Below are 23,077 nucleotides of genomic sequence, written 5' to 3'. Positions count from 1 at the left end.
TCATTCACTTGACCACTGTCTTCATCTGTTGCTTTTCCTCTTCCCTTATGCACTTCTTACTTCCCATTTCTCCCTTGGGTTGACTCTTCCTCCCTTGAGTTGACTTGTAGCTTTTTCAAATTCTTGATCTAAAATACAAAGGCATCACTGTATTTGCCTACCAGGGCCATACCTGTCCTAAATGTATATATTTCAACCCAGCTAGTGTTGCTTAAAAAACTTTTGACCAGAAATACATTTTCTGTACACGTGTATATGTGTGTAGATACACTTATACACATAAACACATTTCGTGAAAATATGCTTACTTTTATTACCTGCAATTCATATTCACTATACCGTTTTAATGGTTTTCATGACCCCAAACTGATTTTAAAATCCATCAACGGATCATGACCAAAAGTTTGAAAATCAATGAGCTAGGTCAATGGTGGCAGGAGAAAGGAAAAAAAAACTCTTGTATTTCCTCTTTAGAGGCATAATTCATTGTTAGATACTTCATGGATTGAATAACCACTTTTTAGCAAAAGGAAATAATATGTCTGTTAAGTGTACCTAGTGGTGAGGAACTTAAAGCCTCTTAATGAAGGTGAAAAGGAGAATGAAAAAGTTCGTTTAAAACTCAACATTAAGAAAACTAAGATCATGGCATCTGGTCCCACTGCTTCATGGCAAATAGAAGGGGAAAAAGTTGAAACACTGACAGACTTTATTTTCTTGGGCTCCAAAATCACTGCAGACAGTATGAAATTAAAAGACCTTAGAAGAAAAACTCTGACAAACCTAGACTGCATAGTATAAAGCAGAGACCTCACTTTGCCGACAAAGGTCCATATAGTCAAAGCTATGGTTTTTCTAGTAATCATGTACGAATGTGAGAGTTGGACCATAAAGAAGGCTGAGCACCAAAGAGTTGATGGTTTTGAACTGTTGTGTTAGAGAAGACTCTTGAGAGTCCCCTGGACTGCAAAGAGATCAAACCAGTCAAAAGGAAATCAACTGTGAATATTCATTGGAAGGACTGATGCTGAAACTGAAGCTCCAATACTTTGGCCACCTGATGCGAAAAGCTGACTCTGGAAAAAGACCCTGATGCTGGGAAAGATTGAGGGCAGGAGGAGAAGGGGACGATGGAAGATGAGTTGGTTAGATAGCATCCTGACTCAATGGACATGACTTGGAGGGAGGTCTAGGAGATAGTGAAGGACGGCAGAGCCTGGGTTGCTGCTGTCCATGGGGTCGCAAAGATTTGGACACGACTTAGCAACTGAACAACAGCAATAGTGGATATAGAACATATATATCCTTAATTCAGAAATGTTAATACATTAAAAAGTTTGGGTTGTAGAATTGAAGTAAAATGAGCAGCATTGCTCACTTGGTATTGAGCACTGTTCTTTATGGATTGCATAGTGGGTCTGATTGAATTCATGATAGGTTTGCAGGATAGGTATTTATGGATTAGTATAGATATGTCACTTTACTCAGAATACAGAACTAATAAAATTCAAGATCCTACTCCTCTAAAGCCTGCATTTTTGTAATGATCTGTTCCCGCGAATTGTTCCACTGTGGTTGAAATGTTCCAGTCCTGGCTTTACCACTAGCCAGCTTCAAGTGAAGGTATATATTCACTATTCTTTTCAAAAACAGCAAGCCTTAGGAAAACATGGCTCACAATTTCTGCACCCAAGCAGCTTCTAGTTAGGGAAAAAAGAGACCTAAGTAGGTCAGCCAGACTTGGGATGATGGTTGGTGCTGTGGAGCTTTGAATGAGTTGCTGAGGGGAAGGAGAGTTTCACAGGGGAGGTTTTGTGGGGGCTGACTCTTGAAGGACAGTAGATGAGATGGGATTTTCTAAGGCAAGCTACTCAGCTCACTGGATCTCAGATTATTTATGTGTGAAAGTGAGAGGCTGTACTGATTTATCCCTATGGCCTTAAACTTGTATCTCTCTGTGATTTCTCCTTAGCACCTAACCTCATTACTTTGGCCCCTCTGACAACCAGAAACAAATTCTACATCTCTGTTTAAATGCTTATGTTACCTTTTGAATTGCCCATTAAATTTCAATTTCTTGAACTGCCCATTAAATTTCAGTTTCCTGTTTGAAGTGCCCATTTGGTGTCGAGCTCCTGGAGGAGACTGATAGGCAGAGAACTCCATGAGTAATCAAATCTTGGCTATGTTGCCACTATTGTTTGACTAGCTGGGCACTTTCTTCCAGGAAAGGATCTTATAATTTCATAATATCAAAATTACCTTTGAAATACAATAAAAAATAAACAATTTCCATCAAGGAAAGAAGTATGTTTCCCTTAATGGTAAGTGAGAATAAGATCAGAAATAAGGATAATAGAGAAGGAGGAGGGATTTGAAAATTAAAAGACACAAAGAGAAGAGAAAAAATAGATAACAGAAAGGGAGAAAACACCTTTTATTCAGTGGTATTCTCTGTGTAAATTTACTGCCTTCACCTTGGAGTTCTGGCTGGTAGGTTCTAACTCTGCCCTCATGATTCACATACTAATATCGTAGCTGTAGCCTCTTTTACTCATGCCTTTTATTACCGCTTGAGAGTTTGCCTTCAAACTTGGCAACTGAAAACAATAAATACGTATAGTCTAAAAATATGCTGCTATCACTTTTAAACCATAGAATTAATTTAGCTCTCATTTAGGCTTTCAGTTCAAGATATCAAAAAATAAAATAACTGGGTGGCAAATATCTGTTAGTATATTCCTTTCCCCTACACTAATTTTTGGAATGCAGATTTGCTCTGATGACTGCCCACATGATGAATCCCAGGCAATTTTCTATCCCCAGTGCCCCAGCCCTGGTATCTGACCCTCCAGGGAGGAACCTGACAGATGCCATCCCCTGTAGACAGTGCTGGTGGCATTCATGAATAACAAGTGGTGGCTTTCATTTTTAAGTCTCTAAAGCAAAGTAAACTCATTAATAGTACATTTCAGTGCATTGATTCTGGGCAAAGAAAGGCACCTCCTTAAGGCTGGGTGAAAGTTAACTCTGGCTCTTCTTTTTCTTTTTGAGAGAAAAGTAAAAAATAATACGCTTGTTGAAATAAACGTGCAGAATCACTTAACACCTGGGGGAAAATCTCATTTTTTGGATTTTTTAGATTTATGCTTTATCACTAACATTTTCATTCTTCCTCTTTTTTCTTTTTATTGGTGAAGTCTGATTTTTTGGAAATGCTCCCCACTGGGTTGCATTCTCTTTAACACGGGAAGTTGCTTGCATAAGCATATCAATAGATGTATTATCACAATTGTGACATGCAGATAGTTATAATTTCTTCAGATATTTAGAACAGTACAACAGATTTTTAATCAGTGACATTGATTCAACCTGAAGAACTCTAGAATCTTCAGAGGTTAAATTCCATGATTCTTGCAATAAGCTGATTTCAGGCAAGCCAGTGATGGTATTTGAGCTCATAAACACTAGGAAAAATATGAATATCTCTCAGGATAACTCCTGATAAAGTTTGCTCAGAAATGTTAGTTATTAGAAGAGCATAGGCTTATGGATGTTTATTGAGGGGGAGGGACGAGATGGATTTAAAATTAGTATCCGAGTCCTTTGATGTGTGGTAGAAAATGCAGAGGTAGCTTACTATAGTTTGTGTTCTCCTTATATCTTGTTAAGAAGTCCTCAGAAATGCTCTGTTTATGAATTGCAGTTGATAACAAAGTAAAGAGCATCAGGTGATCTGCAGAGGTATGATTACAGGTGCTGGGTTTCCTCGGCCTCAGCTCCATGGCCTTGTGGTAGAGTCCACGGTAGCTTGGCTCTAGTTCAGATACTGACATCTTCAGTTTTTAGGCCTCATTTTTGCTTCCCAGTTGTTTTCTAAAATCTCCAACTTGAATGGACTTAGTTGCCGAAGGAGAAAGGAGAAAATGACTTACCAAATAGATGTGCTAACCACATAGAAGATTTCAAAGGTCGACATTGTTATCACATATTTAGTAAAGTTTTACACTTTAGAGTAAAGAATTCTCTATGTCAATGTATGGCAGAAACTATTACAATATTGTAAAGTAGTTAGCCCCCAACTAAAATAAAAAAAATAAAAATAAAAAAATAAAGATGCTCAACATGGCTAATTATTAGAAAAATGTAAATCAAAATTACACGGAAATATCACCCCACATCAGTCAGGATGGCCATCATCAAGAAGTCTACAAACAATAAATCCTGGAGAGAGTGTGTAAAAAAAAAAAAAAAAAGAATTAGTGATCTCAGGTGGCCTCAGCGTGCAAAGGTTTGGAGGGGGACTTGGGTTTCCAGCCAGAGACTGAGGCTGGGTTGTGGCTGTGAAAGCCCCAGATTCCTAGCCACTAGACCAGTGGTCAGTGACAAGGGCCCTGGCCCTTCAGCTTCACAGAAAAGGATTCCCACAAAGACAGAAAGTGGTGAAACAGATTAAGTATTTATTAAGAGGGGGAAAAAAGTACAATTGTGTGGATAGACACACAGACAGACTCAGAGGGAGAATCCCTGAGTTGCATCCTTGTGGCAGTTTGAATTACTTTTATGGGACATTTCTTCCATTTTTCCTTTGGCCAGTCATTTTGATTTACTTGGTTCATAATCCATATTTGGCATATCTCAGGATCCTCCAGTGTGTGCACACATATCTTAGCCAAGATGGATTTTACTGAAAAGGTGTCTGGGTAGGGAACATCCTTTAACATAACTCTCCTTTGACCTCTGAGGAGCCCTTTCTTCACGTGTGTGGTTGGGGAGGTCTCCTGACTTCCAGAATAAGAAATATGTGGACTGCCTTTTCCCTTAATTGTCCTGGTACCCACAAGGAATGAACCTCCAGTTGCTTTACTCTGAGAAGGAGCCCATCTACCCCCTGCCTCATGAGGAGCATGTCAAAAACTTCTGTTTTGTCCAAACCATCTGGTACTGAAAAGAATGTTTTTAAGAACAATTTTTTTTGTTAAATTTATTTTTAACAAGTGAAGGTATTTTGGCCAATTAGATTTAATCAGAAATATTGACTACCACTCATAGCAGTGATGTTGCCTTAAAAAGGTTGAAATTACTAATGGTTTGAAAATAAAATAAAGAACCGCTCTTGAAAATAAAATGGACTGATTTTCTTAGTTCTTTCCATCTTTCTCTTTTGGCTTTAAAAATTGCTTCTGTGACAGAAAAAGAATTGACCACACAAGGGCTAAGCATAAGTAATCCTGAACCCACAAGGAGGAAAAAAAACCCCACAAAGTTAAGTTTCACACATGATCCCGGATGCTTGTTCAGTGAACTTCGTAGTTTGTGATTTTTCTAAAACATTTATAATAAATGTGTTTCCTTTAAGTATAATGTTTACAGATTTTATACTGATTATCTTTTCATTCTATTTTATCAAGCCTACTTATTTTAACCTTCATTTCTGCAGATGAAAACCCAAAAATTCTAATATGGTGCTTGTGTTGTCTAATTAAGAAAGATCCACAGAACTCTAGAGAATCAAAACTTAATTCCTGGACACGGGTAAGTGTATAAAAGCCATGTACTGCTTTAAATTCAATTGATTATTTAAAAGTGCTGCTTTAATAGTGCAGAAACTTTCAAACACACCCTTCACTGTTACATTATCTTGCTGGGTATAAAGTTTTTCAAGAGATTTCATTTTTGTTTGATTGTGACTTCCATATGAGATAGATCCTCAGGGTGAACTTCCTTATGCCTACAAAAGCTAAGATTGAGTGGTTTTAGAAAGTTACTCTCAGGTAATTGAAAGAATGTACTCTCTTTCCTTCTATTATAGCAACTGTTTCTTCCTACCAACCTACATTAAATGCTTATATAATTCCTCTTCGGATACTTCTCTGCCTCTCTCAGAATCCATTCTGTACTAAAACTGAATTTTGTAAGTGCTCTGGGAGCAGCAGTCTTTATTTTGTCTCCTAAAGTTGGTACCCTGTCAGTGTGCTCAGACTAGCATCTGGTACTGGTTGGCTATTGCTGCAAACACCGTCAAATCAGTTACCCAACCATGCTAGTTCAGGTAGCTGACAGCTTCCTGAATTCCTGCTGTCTGTTTCTGCTTTCTTTTGAATGATGGGCACAAATAGGAGAATTTTGTAAGGCTGTGCTTAGCTGCCCTCACCACCAGTGTCCTGCTGCAGTAACCCCAAGGACTTGCGTGTATGTCAAACTCCACTTACTATGCATATGGTCCAGATTAGCTGCTTAGTATTATGAAATCATCCACCCAGATTAACGCACATGGTTTTGTCTGACTGGTGATATCATTCCATTCACTGCTTTTTACCATTCCTTTGTTTTATACAAAGTGCCTGGCAGAGATGACGAAGACAGTGTATTTTTTGTTAGATTAAAAGAAGAATTGGAAGAACAGTAAGAAGTGAAAAGGATTGAGTGAGGGAAGGGAAAAAAAAATGCACCTTTTAATTGGAAAGAAGGTTAATGTTAAGAGCTAAAGAAAGGAACTGATAAGTAGAATTAGGGAAGAAAAGATATAAAAAACAGGCTATAAAAGTAGAATAACATATTTAGTTTTTTAATTTTTTAATCATTGCTTTTGTTGAATATTTGCTCTCTTAATGATTATTTAAGGATATATATTTTTATTGGCTAGCTCATTCAGTCCTGGAATAGGCCATCTAATAAAGTATTTTTAGAGTGATCGGGTAAACTTTCTTCATTTAATTAGTGGTTATATTAGCCTAGTTTTGAATTTTTAACCTTGCAGTTTATTCTGTAGGTTTCCCTTATTTAATTTTATGTCCATTTAATAAATACATGCTCATTAAAAATAGCACATGCAGGTAAAATTAAAACACTTTAATTCCTGCGTGTATTAGTCTCTCAGTCGTGTCTGATTATCCGACTCTTTGTGACCCCGTGGACTGTAGCCCAGCAGACTGCTCTGTCCATGGAATTCTCCAGGCAAAATACTGGAGTGAGTAGCCATTCCCTTCTTCAGGGGATCTTCCCAACCCAAGGATCGAAACTGGGCCTTCTGCTTTGCGGGCAGATTCTTTACTGCCTGAGCCACCAAGGACGCCCCACTTAATTCCTACCTTCAGAGAATTTACAGACTTCACCAGGTCATTCTAGGGAAGTGCCATTGGGTTATTGGTAGAGCTGTGTATAGGGGTGATGGTGACACAGTGTATGGACACTTGTTCAAACTTGGGCATTTGGAGACCTTTCCTGGGGGAATGGAGACCTTTCCTGGGGGAATTATACATCAGGTGAATTTTGAAGGATGACTAGGAGAGGTGCTGCTAGTGATAGAGTCTGCCTGCCAGTGCAAGAAACACAAGAGACTCGGGTTCAATCCCTGATTTGGGAAGATCTCCTGGAGTGTGAAATGGCACCCCACTCCAGTATTTTTGCCTGAAAAATTCCATGGCAGAGGAACCTGGCAGGTTACAGTCTGTAGGGACACAAAGAGTCGGGCACAACTGATCACAACACATGCTGTATTCAGGGAACTTCAGGTGCTTAGATATGCCTGAGTTTGGGGTTTTATAAGGTTGATAATGAAGCATAAAGCCTTATGTATGATTATAAGAAGTTTTTATTTTGCCTTAAAAGCAGTGGGGAAACCGCCAGAGTATTTTCAATAGAAAAATTATATGGCCAGGTGTGAGTTTTAGAAACTAAATAGCAAAAGGAAGTTGATTTGAAAGGTGTCAGGGATAGCACTTTCAAAGCTATTGTAGTGACAAAAGTGAGAAATTATGAAAACCTGAATGAAATGGAAAAGAGGGGCAAGATTTATGATATTAATAAGGTAAATATGTAAAGATATAATGACAGATTAGGCGCAGCTATACTTAGGTGTAGGTGGAGTTGAACCTAGTGTTTTCAGGAGAGTAGCTGATTTGCACATAGGGGTTGACAGTCCTCAGGATATGGGAACAGTGAAAGCCCTGGGTGGGGGTGAGATTACCCAGGAAGAGTACCTAGTGTGAGGAGGGGAACGGGCCTAGGGACAACCTTGGGAGACTCTGGTGTTTAAGGAGTGAGTGGAAGAGAAGGTTACACTTCACACTAGAAAGGAGGAGTCCAAGAAGTAGAAGGAGAAAAGCAGCAGCATTTCAAGAAGGAATGAGTGGTCATTTATATCTAATACTATAGTATGGCACTGTCCAACAGGAAAGAAGCACATTCTAATAGCTGTTTTCAATTTTTTATTAGCTGCTTTAAGAAATGTAAAAAGAAACAGTTGAGACTAATTTTAATAATTACTTTATTTAACCCCATATATCTAAAATACTATTATTTAAATATGTTATCTGTATAGAATTATTAATGTGATTATTTTATAATATTTTTTATATTGGATCTTGGAGATCCAATGTATATGTTATACTTAATTCAGTGTATATGTTGCATCTTAATTCAGAGGCTAAGTTTTCATTTGACATTCTTGATCTGTTTTATAAAATATAGAGTTGAAAAAGTAGGTTCACATATCCAAATTGTTTCAGAGAAACTTAAAACTGAGTCAACTATCTGTTTTCAAATTTAAATTTAATTAAAAGTTAAAAATTCATTTTTCTTCATTATACCTGTTACATTTGAAACTGCTCAATAGCTGAGTGGGTCGCAAAGAGTTGGACAGCTGAGCGACTTTCAGTTTCTTTATGGCTGTTAGTATTTGCCTTAATATATTGGAGTGTTCCTATGTTGAGTATATATATATTTTTTATAATTGTTGTATCCTTTTTTGGGATTGATTCTTTGACCATTATGTAGTGTCCTTCTTTGTCTCCTGTAACAATCTTTATTTTAAAGTCTATCTTATCAGTATTTCTTCCTTTTGATTTCCATTTGCATGGAAAATCTTTTTCCATTCCCTTACTTTCAATCGGTGTGGGTTGTTTGATCTGAAGCTGGTCTCTTGTAGACAACACATATACAGGTCTTGTTTTTGTATCTATTCAGCCAGTCTATGTCTGTTGGTCGGAGCATTTAATCCATTTAGTGAAAAGTGAAAGTCGCTCAGTCATGTCCAACTCTCTGTGTCCCCATGGACTATACAGTCCATGGAATTCTCCAGGCCAGAATACTGGAGAGGGTAGCCTTTCCCTTCTCCAGGGGATCTTCCCAACCCAGGGATCAAACCCAGGTCTCTCGGATTGTAGGTGGATTCTTTACCAGCTGAGCCACCAGGGAAGCAATCCATTTATGTTTAAGGTATTATTGATACATATGTTCCTATTGGGGCTTTCCTGGTAGCTCAGCTGATAAAGAATCTGCCTGCAACACAGGAGACCCTGGTTCTTTTCCTGGGTTGGGAAGATCCCGTGGAGAAGGGATAGGCTACCCACTTCAGTATTCTTGGGCTTCCATGGTGGTTCAGATGGTAAAGAAGCCACCTGCAATGTGGGAGACCTGGGTTCGATCCCTGGTTTGAGGATCCCCTGGAGGAAGGCATGGCAACCCACTCCAATATTCTTGCACGGAGAATCCTCATGGACAGGGGAGCCTGGCTACAGTCCATGGGGTTGCAAAGAGTCAAACATGACTGAGTGACTAAGCACACTAAGTACAGCACAGCACATGTTCCTACTGCCATTTTCTTAACTGTTTTGGATTTGCTTTTGTAGGTCTTTTTTCTCCCTTCCTCTTTTATTCTCTTCTCTTGTGATCTGATGACTAGCTTTAGCATTGTGTTTAGATTCTTTTTTCTTTTTTGTGTATGTATCTATTGTAGATTCTCAGTTTGCAGTTACCATGAGGTTTTGATATAGCAATTTATATGTAAACAAGATTGTTATAAATTTCTGTTCTTCTAATTTCAAATGCATTTCCAATATCCTGCATTTGTGCTCTCTTCTCACAATTGCTGATTTTGATATCATATTGGTGTGCAGATGATTTACTACATTTATTTTATGTTTGCCTTACTGGTGAGCTTTTCTGTTCATAATTTTCTTCTTCGTAGTTGTGACCTTTTCTGCTTAAAGAAGTTCCTTTAGCATTTATTACAAAGTTGGTCTGATGGTGCTGAATTCTCTTAGCTTTTGCTTGTCTGTAAAGCTTTTGGTTTCTCTGTCGAATCAGAATGAAAACTGGATAGCATATTCTTGGTTGTAGGCTCTTCCCTTCCCTTTTAAATATATTGTGCCACTCCTGAACTTCCCTGGTGGCTCAATGATAAATAATCCACATACAATGCAGGAGACATAAGTTCTATCCCTGAGTCATGAAGATCCCCTGGAGAAGGCAATGGCAACCCACTCCAGTATTCTTGCCTGCAAAAAAATCCCATTGACAGAGGAGCCTAGCTGGCTACAAGGCAGTCCCTTCTGTCTACACAGTTTCTGGTAAGGTATCAGTTGATAACCTATGGCATTCCCTTGTATGTTATTCGTTGCTTTTAGTGTTTTCTCTCTTTAATTTTTGTCAGTGTATTTAGTATGTGTCTCAGCATTTTACTCCTTGGGTTTATTCTGCCTAGAACTCTGCACTTCCTGAACTTGAGTGACTATTTCCTTTCCCATGAAAGAGAATTATCTCTTCAAATATTTTCTCAGGTCTTTTCTCTCTCTCTTCTTCTAGAACCCCTATAATGCAAATGTTATTGCATTTAATATTGTCCCAGAGGTTTTTTAGGCTATCTTCATTTCTTTTAATTCTTTTTTTCCTTTATTCTGTTTCATGGCAGTGATTTTTCACCTTCCTGTCTTCCAGCTCACTTATCCATTCTTCTGCCTAAGTTAGTCTGTTATTGTTTGTTCTAGTTTATTTTTCATTTCAATTATTGTATTGTTCATCTCTTTTTTTTTAAGTTTTTCTAAGTCTTCATCAAACATTTCTTGCATATTCTCAAACTGTGCCTCCATTCTTTTTCTGAGATCTTAGATCATTTTCACTCTCGTTACTCTGAATTCTTTTTCTGATAGGTTGCCTGTCTCCACTTCACTTGGTTGTTCTTCAGGGGTTTTATCTTGTTCCTTCATCTGGGACATATTCCTCTGTTGTCTCATTTTTGTCCGACTTTCTGTGATTACATTTTCTGTTCTGCAGGGTTATGGTTCTTCTTGCTTCTGCTAGCTGTCCGAGAGGCTTGTGATAGTGGGAGGGTCTGGATCCTGCTCACTGGTGGGTGGATCTGGGTCTTGTCCCTCCGGTGGACAGGGCTATGCTTAAGAAGACTTTAAGCAGCCTGACTGCCGACAGTTGGAGCTGTCTTCCTATTCTGTTTGTTGTTTGGCCTGAGGTATCCCAGCACTGGAGCCTACAGTCTGATAGGTTGGGCTAGGTCTTGAGGAGAAAATGGTGACCTCCAGGAGCACTTGTGCCAATGAATGCTTGCCAGAACTGCCACTGCTAGTGTCTTGCCCCTGCACCTCTGCAGGAGACTGTCGAATACTCACAGATAGGTCTGGCCCAGTCTCCTTTGAGGTCACTACTTTTTTCCTTGGGTCCTGGTATGTATGGGATCTTGTGTGCACCCCCCCACCAACCATGGAGTTTCAGTTGCCCCCTGTCTTATGGAATTCCTCTGATCAAACCCCACTGGCCTTCAAAGCCAGATTCTCTGGGGGCTTCCCTTCCTGTTGCTAGACCCTCGGGCTGGGAAGCTTGATGTAGGTCACTCCTATAGGAGAATTTCTGTGGTATAATTATTTCCCAATTTGTGGGTTGCCCACCAAGCAGGTCTAAGATTTGATTTTATCTTGACTGTGCCCTTCCTACCATCTTGTTGTAGCTTCCTCTTTGTCTTTGAATGTAAGGTATCTTTTTTGTTAGATTTCAGCATTGTTGTTTGTTTTGGCAATAGTTTTTCAGCAGTTATTGGTGATTTTGGTGTTTTTTTAAGAAGCAGTGAGCTCACATCCTTCTACTCCATCTTGCCAGCCCTCCAATGACAGCACAGGTAGCATCCAATGGAAGATGGTGCAGAGGGAAATTCCATACTTGTCCTAGAAATTCTGCCTGATGCTTACCATAATGTTAGACTTTGTTAACATGTTGTTTTGGAAATACATTAATTTCTTTGGAGTTTTACTAGTAACCACAAATGTACTATCAAATAATACCACCTCAATAGCTATTCTTACAGTTTAGAGACTGATTGAAGTCATAGGACTTTTTTCACATCTCTTTGGAATGTTTGGCTTTTGAAAAACTTAGTTTTACCAGTGAATCCACTGAACTGATACTTTTTGAGAGCTTAGTTTGCCAGGCACTATTAAAGAGCCCAAGGATACCATCATAGATGTGAAAACAGTCTTTTCTCAGAGTTTATAATCCAAATGTAGGCCTGCCAAATATAGGAAATACCTGTCTTCTCTGAATAAGACCATACCACTATTTTTTTTTTTAATCTGATGAGATGGAAATGGCAGAATACCAGAAGTGGAGATCAGTTAAAATGCTTTTATTCAATCTTTATACCATTTCAAAATGCAGTAGTAAGTAATATTCAGATGTTCCTGTATTCCTTCAGTCCTCTTCGTTATTCTTTAGAATAATAATGAAAAAAACTTTAAAATTACAAAATCTAACCAATATACAAGAAACTGCATTAAACATAAGTGCCAAGCTTAACAAATTGTTGCATATAAATATCCATGCAACTCCCACCCAGGTCAGGTAATAGAACAGAATATTGCCTGCCTCCTAGAAGCTCCCTGTCCCCTGAGGGCCCTTTCCCATTTGTATGCCTTTATTGCCTGGCTAACAGTAACTACTAACCTGACTTTCATTTACATTGCTTTAGCTTTTACGACTTAATTTTGCTGTTTGGCCTGCTGTTTTAATTTGGTAAAAACAAAATAATGCAGTATGTGTTTGCACTATTGTGACTTATAAGAAATATCTATTTGGTCATTCAGATGATCAAAATATATTTTTTATTTATGCTTTGGTCTTCATCTTCACTTCCTGGATCACAGCTCCCAAAACCCTTGGCATCACCTAGATGTTGAAAGTGATAAAAGGAGTTTTGTGTTATGTTAATAAGGTGACTTTTAGAGGGTCATATGTTAGCTTTTGTTAATATTGTGTTGAAAGCTGGTTCCCAAGAGAACCAACCTTGTGAGCAGAGGGTTGGAGCTTTCAATCCCACTCTCTGACTTCCTGAGAGTGAAGGGGACTTGAGGTTGAACCAGTTGCCTTTGGCCAATGATTTAGTCAATCATGACTATATCATGAAGCCTCCCTAAAAACCTGAAGGACAGCTTTTTGCACCCTTTCAGAGAGCTTCTACATAGAACAAGAATGTTTCTGCATGCCATCTTGACAGGCCTCAAGTTCTACAAGGACAGAAGCTCCTTTGTTTGAGACATTGCCCTGTGCATCTCTTTATTTAGCTGTTGGTTTGTATCCTTTAATGTCATTTGATAATAAGTTGATCATCTAGTGTGTAAATGGGTTTCTTGAGTTCTGTGAACCACTCTAATGAATTAATTGAACTCAGCAAGGGGGCGTGGGGACCTCTGATTTAGCCAGTTGTTCACAAGTACAGGTAATAATCTGGGTTTGGGATTAGCATCCTGAGTTGGAGGATGTCATTTAGACCTTCAGTTTGTAGCCAGTCCGTCAGTATCACAGGTAACAACATAGGCTTTGATGGTGATGATGAAAGTCGCTCAGTCCTGTCCAATTCTTTGTGACCCCATGGATTGTATAGTCCATGGAATTCTCCAAGCCCGAATACTGGCATGGGTAGCCTTTCCCTTCTCCAGGGGACCTTTCCAACCCAAGGATCGAACCCAGGTCTCCCATATTGCAGGCAGATTCTTTACCAGCTGAGCCAGAAAGGAAGCCCAAGAGTACTGGAGTGGGTAGCCTATCCCTTCTCCAGTGGATCTTCCTGACCCAGGAATCGAACCGGGGTCTTCTGCTTTGCAGGTGGATTCTTTACCAACTGAGCTATGAGGGAATGGCCTCTAAAGTACTTGTCATACCTTTTTAAGGATGACATTTAAAATTGTATTGTTGTGAGATTTATTAATCTTTTCCTCTGTGATGAGTAAATTTGTGTCTTATTTCAGAAAATTTATCCCACTTCAGGGTCATGAAAACCTACATTATCTTCTAAAAGAATATTTATTTGTGTTTCCCATTTATGTCTATGATCTACCTGTAACTGTTTCATTGTGTGACCTAACGTAGAAGTCTATTTTCACTTTGTTTCCACATAGATACCTCATTGTCCCAGTACCATCATTGAAAAGTCTTTTTTCCTTTTCAGTGAATCAGTTTGTTGTGATCCACATAGTCAAAGGCTTTAGTGTAGTCGGTGAATCAGAAGTAGATGTTTTTCTAGAATTCCTTTGCTTTTTCTACGATCCAACAGATGTTGGTAATTTGATCTCTGGTTCCTCTGCCTTTTCTAAATCCAGGCTGTACATCTGGAATTTCTTGGTTCATATACTGCTGAGGCCTAGTTTGAAGGATTTTGAGCATTAACTTGCTAGCATGTGAAATGAGTGCAATTGTGCAGTAGTTAGAACATTCTTTGGCATTACCCTTCTTTGGGATTGGAATGGAAACTGACCTTTTCCAGTCCTGTGGCTACTGCTGGGTTTTCCAAATTTGCTGGCATATTGAGTACAGCACTCCAGCAGCAGCATCTTTTAGGATTTGAAATAGCTCAGAGGGCATTCTATCACCTCCACTAACTTTGTCGTAGTGATGCTTCCTAAGGCCCACTTGACCTCGCACTCCAGGATGTCTGGCTGTAGATGAGCAATCACACCATCATGGTTATCCGGGTCATTAAGATATTTTTTGTATAGTTTTTCTGTGAATTCTTGCAACCTCTTCTGTCTACCCTCTTGAAAAAAAGATGCGGTGATATCTGGATATTAGCTGTTTTTTTCTAACTCAGAGATAACTCAGTAGCACTGGATTGCATTCTGAATGGCTGCTACAACTGTCATGTACTGTTCTACATTGGGATCCTGTGCCTCAAAAACTAACAGTGCCTCCTAAGATAAAGAAAATTTCCTTGCTATTTCCTGTATCATGAATCTTCTTGCTTCTGCAGTTACTCCTTCCTCTTGTTTCTCTTCCCTCTTTCTCCAGGCTTCCATTTCCATCAGATCTTCATTAGTAAGTTCCTTGTGTTACACACCAAGGAGTTCAGTGAAATTGTCCTCTTGCAGATCTACCCCTAGCTTCTCACTGAGAGTCACTAAATTGCTGAAGACCTCTTTGGACTCCTCATCCATTTTCTCAAATCCACAAAAATCATGAATAAACTGCAGGCAAAGATTCTTCCAAATCCCATTCATCATGATGGCAGTAACCTCATGCGAAGCAAAGTCAGTGCCTGATTAGTCACTGGCCTTTACTGCCTGATGAAAAGTGTGACATAAATAAATATTTTTTGGAAGTCACTATAACTCCCCGGTCCATAGGTTGAATGAGTTCCATAGAATTTGGTGGTAGATGCAATACTTTGACACTGAGATGAAAGTCTCCATGAATGGAGCATTGTTGGGCAGCAAAACAGTGTTGAATGGACGTACTTCTCCAAGCAGTATTTCTCTACCTCTAGGATAAAGTGGTAGAAAAACCAGCCCTGGAAAATGGCCTGCATAACCCAGGCTTTGGGATTATAGTCCTCTTCCATACAACAGGAAGGGAGCCCTTAGCTATGTTTTTAAGGGCTCTTGTGCTCTCTCAATGATAAACCAAGAGAGGCTTCAGCTTCATATAGCCAGGAGCATTGGCACCAAGCAAGAGTTAGCCTATCATTTGCTGCATTATAGCCTGGCATCAGCTTTTCGTGCTTACTGAGGTAACTTCAGTTTGACATCCTCTTCCAGTATAGTCCTGTCTCATCCACATTTGTAACTTGCTCAGGTAAATATGTACCTTCATCAGTACTTCTCAGGGTGGTTCAAGAAATTCCTGGACAGCTACCAAATCTGCACTCACTGCCTTGTCATTTACTTTAATGTTGTGAATGTTGGCTCTATCCTTGTTCTGATGAAACCAGCCATGGCTGGCATTAAAAGATGTGCCCTCTCACTCTTCATCATGTTTCTTCTTCAGATCTTCATAAAAGCTTTTAGCTTTCTCTTCAGTTGGCATTAAGCTGAGTGGGAATTGATCCTATTACTGTTGCTACAGCCACACACTGAGAAGTTTCTCCATCTCCTCTAACACTTTTCTATGCTTCTTTGATATTATTGTTGACATCATTAACACAGCAGACTTCACACATTCCATGATATTATCCTTATTCTTTAGAATCATGCTGATGGTTGAACAGTTTGTTTTATAGGTATAAGTGACATCTACCATCTTTTTGCCTCACTCTTCTCTCTCAATTATTTTCACTTTTGATTCCATTGTTATTGCTTGGCACTTCTTAGCAGTACTAGCTACATCACTGCTGCTATTACACTTGATTCTAGATATCCTGGGGTTGAAATAGAGATACTGTATGATTGTATTGTATACAGTACTGTGCAGTAAAGTACCCAAAGTACAACCACTTGCAGAGGATGCATGCATGTGACAGTGTACACCAGACGTATGAACTCACTTAGGTGACTGGACATGAGAATGCGCATTTGCATCTTTGAAAGTTTGAATCTTGAAGGTTCATATGTACAAGACTTACTGTGTATAGTAAGGGTAGTGGATTAATCACTTATAAAGCTAATATGAGGCTTAAAAGACAAAGTAGCTATGATTAAAATAATTAGTTAAATGATACACAAGATAAGAATACACAAAATGACATAAAAATATAAAATGTGCTATGGGGAGAGTGAAAACGCAGAGCTTTAGTGCATTGAAATTTGAGTTGTTTTCAACTTAAAATACAGTATTATAAATATGTTACAACTGACATCCACAAAATGCATAGGATAATAAGAGACCACACTGAACAATTACACACCAATAAAATGGACAACCTAAAAGAAATGGATAAATTCCTAGAAACATACCACCTATCAACACTTAATGATTAAGGAATGGAAAATCTCCGTAGACAAATTACCAGTAAGAGGATTGATTCAGTAATTAAAATTCTCCCAACAATCAAAAGTTTAGAACTGGATGGCTTCACAGTGAATTATACAAAGCATTAAAAAAAAAAATACCAATCAAATTACCAAAAAATAGAAGAGGAGGTAATACTTCCCAACTCATTTTGTGAGACAAAGATTACCTTTATAGCAAAACCAGATAAAAATATCACAAAAAAATTATGGTCCAGTATCTGTGATGAATATAGATTCAAATATCCTCAATATAATATTAGCAAGCTGAATTCAAGAATACATTAAAAGGATCATATACCATGATGAAATGGTATTTACTCTGGGATTTTTCAACATTTGCAAATCAATTCAGTTCAGTACAGTCACTCAGTTGTGTTCAACTCTTTGTGAACTCCATGGACTGCAGCACGCCAAGCCTCCCTGTCCATCTCCAACTCTCAGAGTTTACTCAAATTCACGTCCATTGAATCGGTGATGCCATCCAACCACCTCAACCTCTGTCGTGCCCTTCTCCTCCCACCTTCAATCTTTCCCAGCATCAGGGTCTTTTCCAATGAGTCAGTTCTTCACATCAGGTGGCCAAAGTATTGGAGTTTGAGCTTCAGCATCAGTCCTTCCAATAAATATTCAAGACCGATCTCCTTTAGGATGGACTGGTTGCATCTCCTTACAGTCCAAGGGACTCTCAAGAGTCTTTTCCAATATCACAGTTCAAAAGCATCAATTCTTCAGCACTCAGCTTTCTTTATAGTCCAACTCTCACATCCATACATGACTACTGGAAAAACCATAGCTTTGTCTAGACGGGCCTTTGTTGGCAAAGGAATGTCTCTGCTTTTAAATATGCTATCTAGGTTGGTCATAAACTTCCTTCCAAGGAGTAAGCGTCTTTTAATTTCATGGCTGCAATCACCATCAGTAGTGATTTTGGAGCCCCCAAAAATAAAGTCTGATACTGTTTCCACTGTTTCCCCATCTATTTCCCATGAAGTGATGGGACCAGATGCCATGATCTTAGTTTTCTGAATGTTGAGCTATAAGCCAACTTTTTCACTCTCCGCTTTCACTTTCATCAAGAGGCTTTTTAGTTCTTCTTCACTTTCTGACATAAGGGTGGTGTCATCTGCATATCTGAGGTTATTGATATTTCTCCTGGCAATCTTGATTCCAGCTTATGTTTCTTCCAGCCCAGCGTTTCTCATGATGTTCTCTGCATATAAGTTAAATAAGCAGGGTGACAATAAACAGCCTTGACGTACTCCTTTTCCTATTTGGAACCAGTCTGTTGTTCCATGTTCAGTTCTAACTGTTGCTTCCTGACCTGCATACAGATTTCTTAAGAGACAGATCAGATGGTCTGGTATTCCCATCTCTTTCAGAATTTTCCACAGTTTTTTGTGGTCCACACAATCAAAGGCTTTGGCATAGTCAATAAAGCAGAAGTAGATATTTTTCCAGAACTCTCTTGCTTTTTCTGTGATCCAACGGATGTTGGCAATTTGATCTCTGGTTCCTCTGCCTTTTCTAAATCCATCTTGAACATTTGGAAGTTCATGGTTCACGTACTGTTGAAGCCTAGCTTGGAGAACTTTGAGCATTACTTTACTAGCATGTGAGATGAGTGCAATTCTGCGGTAGTTTGAATATTCTTTGGCATTGCCTTTCTTTGGGATTGCAGTGAAAACTGACCTTTTCCAATCCTGTGGCCACTGCTGAGTTTTCCTAATTTGCTGGCATACTGAGTGCAGCACTTTAACAGAATCATCTTTTAGGATTTGAAATAGCTCAACTGGAATTCCATCACCTCCACTAGCTTTGTTCGTAGTGATGCTTCCTAAGGCCCACTTGACTTCACATTCCAGGATGTCTGGCTCTAGGTGAGTGATCACACCATCGTGATTATCTGGGTCATGAAGATCTTTTTTTTTTATAGTTCTGTGTATTCTTGCCACCTCTTAATATCTTCTGCTTCTGTCAGGTCCATACCATTTCTGTCCTTTATTGAGTCCATTTTTGCATGAAATGTTCCCTTTTTATCTCTAATTCTCTTGAAGAGATCTCTAGACTTTCCCATTCTGTTGTTTTCCTCTATTTGTTTGCATTGATCATGGAGAAAGGCTTTCTTATCTCTCCTTCCTATTCTTTGAAATTCTGCATTCAAATTCTGCATTCAAACTCTGCATTCAGATTTGCAAATCATTCAATATGATTCCCTGGTGGTGCAGATGGTAAAGAATTTGCCTGTAATGCAGGAGACCTGGCTTTAATCACTGGTTCAGAAAGATCCCTAAAGAAGAAACTGTTTACCCACTCCAGTATTCTTACATGGAGAGTTCCATGGACAGTGGAACCTGGTAGGCTACAGTCCATGGAGTCGCAAAGAGTCAGACATGACTGAGTGACTAACAGTATGATACACCATGTTAACCATGAAGATAGAAATCATATATCCTTTCAATGGATGCAGAAAAAGCACTTGTCCAATTCAACATCCATTTATGATAAAAACTCCCAACATAGTGAGTGTAGAGGGAATGTGCATCATTGCCCTTCTTTGGGACTGGAATGAAAACTGACCTTTTCCAGTCATTGTGGCCATTGCTGAGGTTTCCAAATTTGCTGCCATACTGAGTGAAACACTTTAACAGCATCATATTTTGGGATTTGAAATAGCTCAGCTGGAATTCTATCACCTCTACTGGCTTTGTTTCTAGTAAACCATCTATACTTCAATTAAAAAAATGGTATTGGGTAAACTGAACAGCCACATTCAAGAGTAAAAATATTTTACACCATACAGAAAAATTAACTCAAAATGGGTTGAAGATTTCTAGGTAAGATCTGAGTCAATAAAACTCTTAGAAGAAAGTTTATGTGAGAAGTTCATTGACATTAGTCTTGACTATGATTTTTTGGATCTGACATCAAAAGCAGAAATAAACAAGTAAGACTATACCAAACTGAAAGCTTTTGTAGAACAAAGGAAATCTTAACAAAATGAAAAGGCAGTTTACTGACAGGAGGAAGATATTACAAATCATGTATCTGATAAGGGGCTAATGGGCTAATATCCAAAATGTATTTTAAAAAACTCAGAACTCTATAACAAAAATAAGAGACAGAGTGTGAGAGGGAAATGAAAAGAAATAAAGAGCAGAGAACCTGAATAGACATTATTCAGTCGAAGACATCCTGATGGCCAACAGGCATGTGAAAAGATGCTCAACATCACTAATCACCATGTAAACTCAAGTCAGAATTATAATAAGATATCACCTCACACCTTTCAGAATGGCTATTATCAAAAAGTCTCCTTGGAGAAGGAAATGGCATCCCACTCCATTATTCTTGCCTGGATAATCCCATGGACAGAGGAATCTGGTAGGCTACAGTCCATGGGGTCGCAGAGTCGGACACAACTGAGTGACTTCACTTTCTACAAATAACAAATGTTGGTCAGAATGTGGAAAAAGGGAACTGCTTTGCATTGTTCAGTTCAGTCGCTCAGTCGTGTCCGACTCTTTGCAACCCCATGAACTGCAGCACGCCAGGCCTCCCTGTCCATCACCAACTCATGGAGTCCACCCAAACCCATCAGCATCAGGGTCTTTTCCAGTGAGTCAGCTCTTCACATCAGGTGATCAAAGTATTGGAGTTTCAACTTCAACATCAGTCCTTCCAGTGAACACCCAGGACTGATCTCCTTTCAGTGCAGTTCAGTTCAGTTCAGTCACTCAGTCGTGTCCGACTCTTTGCGACCCCATGAATTGCAGCACGCCAGGCCTCTCTGTCCATCACCAACTTCCGGAGTCTACCCAAACCCATGTCCATCGAGTCAGTGATGCCATCCAACCATCTCATCCTCTGTCGTCCCCTTCTCCTCCTGCCCCCAATCCTACCCAGCATTAGGGTCTTTTCCAATGAGTCAACTCTTCGCATGAGGTGGCCAAAGTATTGGAGTTTCAGCTTCAACATCAGACCTTCCAATGAACACCCAGGATTGATCTCCTTTAGGATGGATTGATTGGATCTCCTTGCAGTCCAGGGGACTCTCAAGAGTCTTCTCCAACACCACAGTTCAAAAGCATAAATTCTGCGGCACTCAGCTTTCTTCACTGTCCAAATCTCACATCCGTACATGACCACTGGAAAAACCATAGCCTTGACTAGATGGACTTTTGTTGGCAAAGTAATGTCTCTGCTTTTAAATATGCTATCTAGGTTGGCCATAACCTTCCTGACTGGTTTGCATTGTTAGTGGAATGTAATTTGTACAGCCACTAAGGAAAGCAGTATGGAGGTTCCTCAAGAAATTAAGACTACCATATGACCCAACAATTCTAATTTTGGGCATTTGAAGAAAATGAGGAAACTTAACTTGAAAAAAATATGTATCCCTGTATTTATCACAGCATTATTTGCAGTAGCCCAGATATAGAAATAACCTAAATATGAATTGATGGATGAATGGAAAATGTTGTGTATATATGCGGTGGAATACTATTCAGACATAAAAAGATGTCATTTGTAAAAATGTGGATGTTCCTTGAAGGCATTATGCTAAATGAAATAAGTCAGAGAAACTCCAATACTGTGTGATTTCATTTATGTGTAGAACCTAAAAATCCAAACCAGAATTGAAAGAGACACGTGTACCCCAGTGTTCATCGCAGCACTGTTTACAATAGCCAGGACATGGAAGCAACCTAGATGTCCATCGGCAGATGAATGGATAAGAAAGCTGTGGTACATATACACAATGGAATATTACTCAGCTATTAAAAAGAATGCATTTGAATCAGTTGTAATGAGGTGGATGAAACTGGAGCCTATTATTCAGAGCGAAGTAATTCAGAAAGAAAAACAGCAATACAGTATATTATTGCATATATATGGAATTTAGAAAGATGATAACGATGACCCTATATGCGAGACAGCAAAAGAGACACAGATGTAAAGAACAGACTGTTGGACTCTGTGGGAGAAGGCAAGTGTGGGATGATTTGAGAGAATAGAATTGAAACATGTATACTAACATATGTGAAATAGATCGCCAGTCCAGGTTTGATGAATGAGGCAGGGTGCTCACGGCTGGTGCACTGGGATGACCCTGTGAGATGAGATGGGAGGGAGGTGGGAGGGAGGATCAGGATGGGGAACACATGTACACCCATGGCTGATTCATGTGTTCAGTTCAGTTCAGTCGCTCAGTCGTGTCCGACTCTTTGCGTCCCCATGAATTGCAGCACGCCAGGCCTCTCTGTCCATCACCAACTCCTGGAGTCTACCCAAACCCATGTCCATTGAGTCGGTGATGCCATCCAACCATCTCATCCTCTGTCATCCCCTTCTCCTCCTGCCCCCAATCCTACCCAGCATTAGGGTCTTTTCCAATGAGTCAACCCTTCACATGAGGTGCCCAAAGTATTGGAGTTTCAGCTTCAACATCAGACCTTCCAATGAACACCCAGGATTGATCTCTTTTAGGATGGATTGATTGGATCTCCTTGCAGTCCAAGGGAGCAGACTGTGGCTCGGATCATGAACTGCTTATTGCCAAATTCAGACTTAAATTGAAGAAAGTAGGGAAAACCACTAGACCATTCAGGTATGACCTAGATCAAATCCCTTATGAGTATACCGTGGAAGTGACAAATAGATTTAAGGGTCTAGACCTGATAGACAGAGTGCCTGATGAACTATGGACAGAGGTTCGTGACATTGTACAGGAGACAGGGATCAAGAAAATCCCCATGGAAAAGAAATGCAAAAAAGCAAAATGGCTGTCTGAGGAGGCCTTACAGATAGCTTGGAAGAGAAGAGAAGCAAAAAGCAAAGGAGAAAAGGAAAGATATTCCCATCTGAATGCAGAGTTCCAAAGAATAGCAAGGAGAGATAAGAAAGCCTTCCTCAGCGATCACTGCAAAGAAATAGAGGAAAACAACAGATTGGGAAAGACTAGAGACCTCTTCAAGAAAATTAGAGATACCAAAGGAACATTTCATGCAAAGATGGGCTCGATAAAGGACAGAAATGGTATGGACCTAACAGAAGCAGAAGATATTAAGAAAGAT

The 23,077-nt window shown here is 39.3% G+C and overlaps 1 protein-coding gene across 18 annotated transcripts in view; it reads left to right on the top strand.

Annotated features, from left to right (window-relative positions):
• The window catches only part of FANCC (FA complementation group C), a 303,173-nt gene that overhangs the window by 106,107 nt on the left and 173,989 nt on the right, over positions 1 to 23,077 (top strand). For all 18 annotated transcript variants that reach the window (XM_081522609.1, XM_081522765.1, XM_081522735.1 and 15 more), the window contains one exon: positions 5,441 to 5,535. In XM_081522609.1, coding sequence (XP_081378735.1) covers positions 5,441 to 5,535 — 95 coding nt within the window. The remainder of the gene's footprint in view (positions 1 to 5,440; positions 5,536 to 23,077) is intronic.

The sequence above is a fragment of the Giraffa tippelskirchi genome, chromosome 1, assembly GCF_054371585.1.
Source record: "Giraffa tippelskirchi isolate mGirTip1 chromosome 1, T2T-mGirTip1v1.2.pri, whole genome shotgun sequence".
Lineage (NCBI taxonomy): Eukaryota > Metazoa > Chordata > Mammalia > Artiodactyla > Giraffidae > Giraffa > Giraffa tippelskirchi.
Note: the sequence above shows the minus strand (reverse complement) of the source record. Positions and strands in the feature narration are given on the sequence as shown.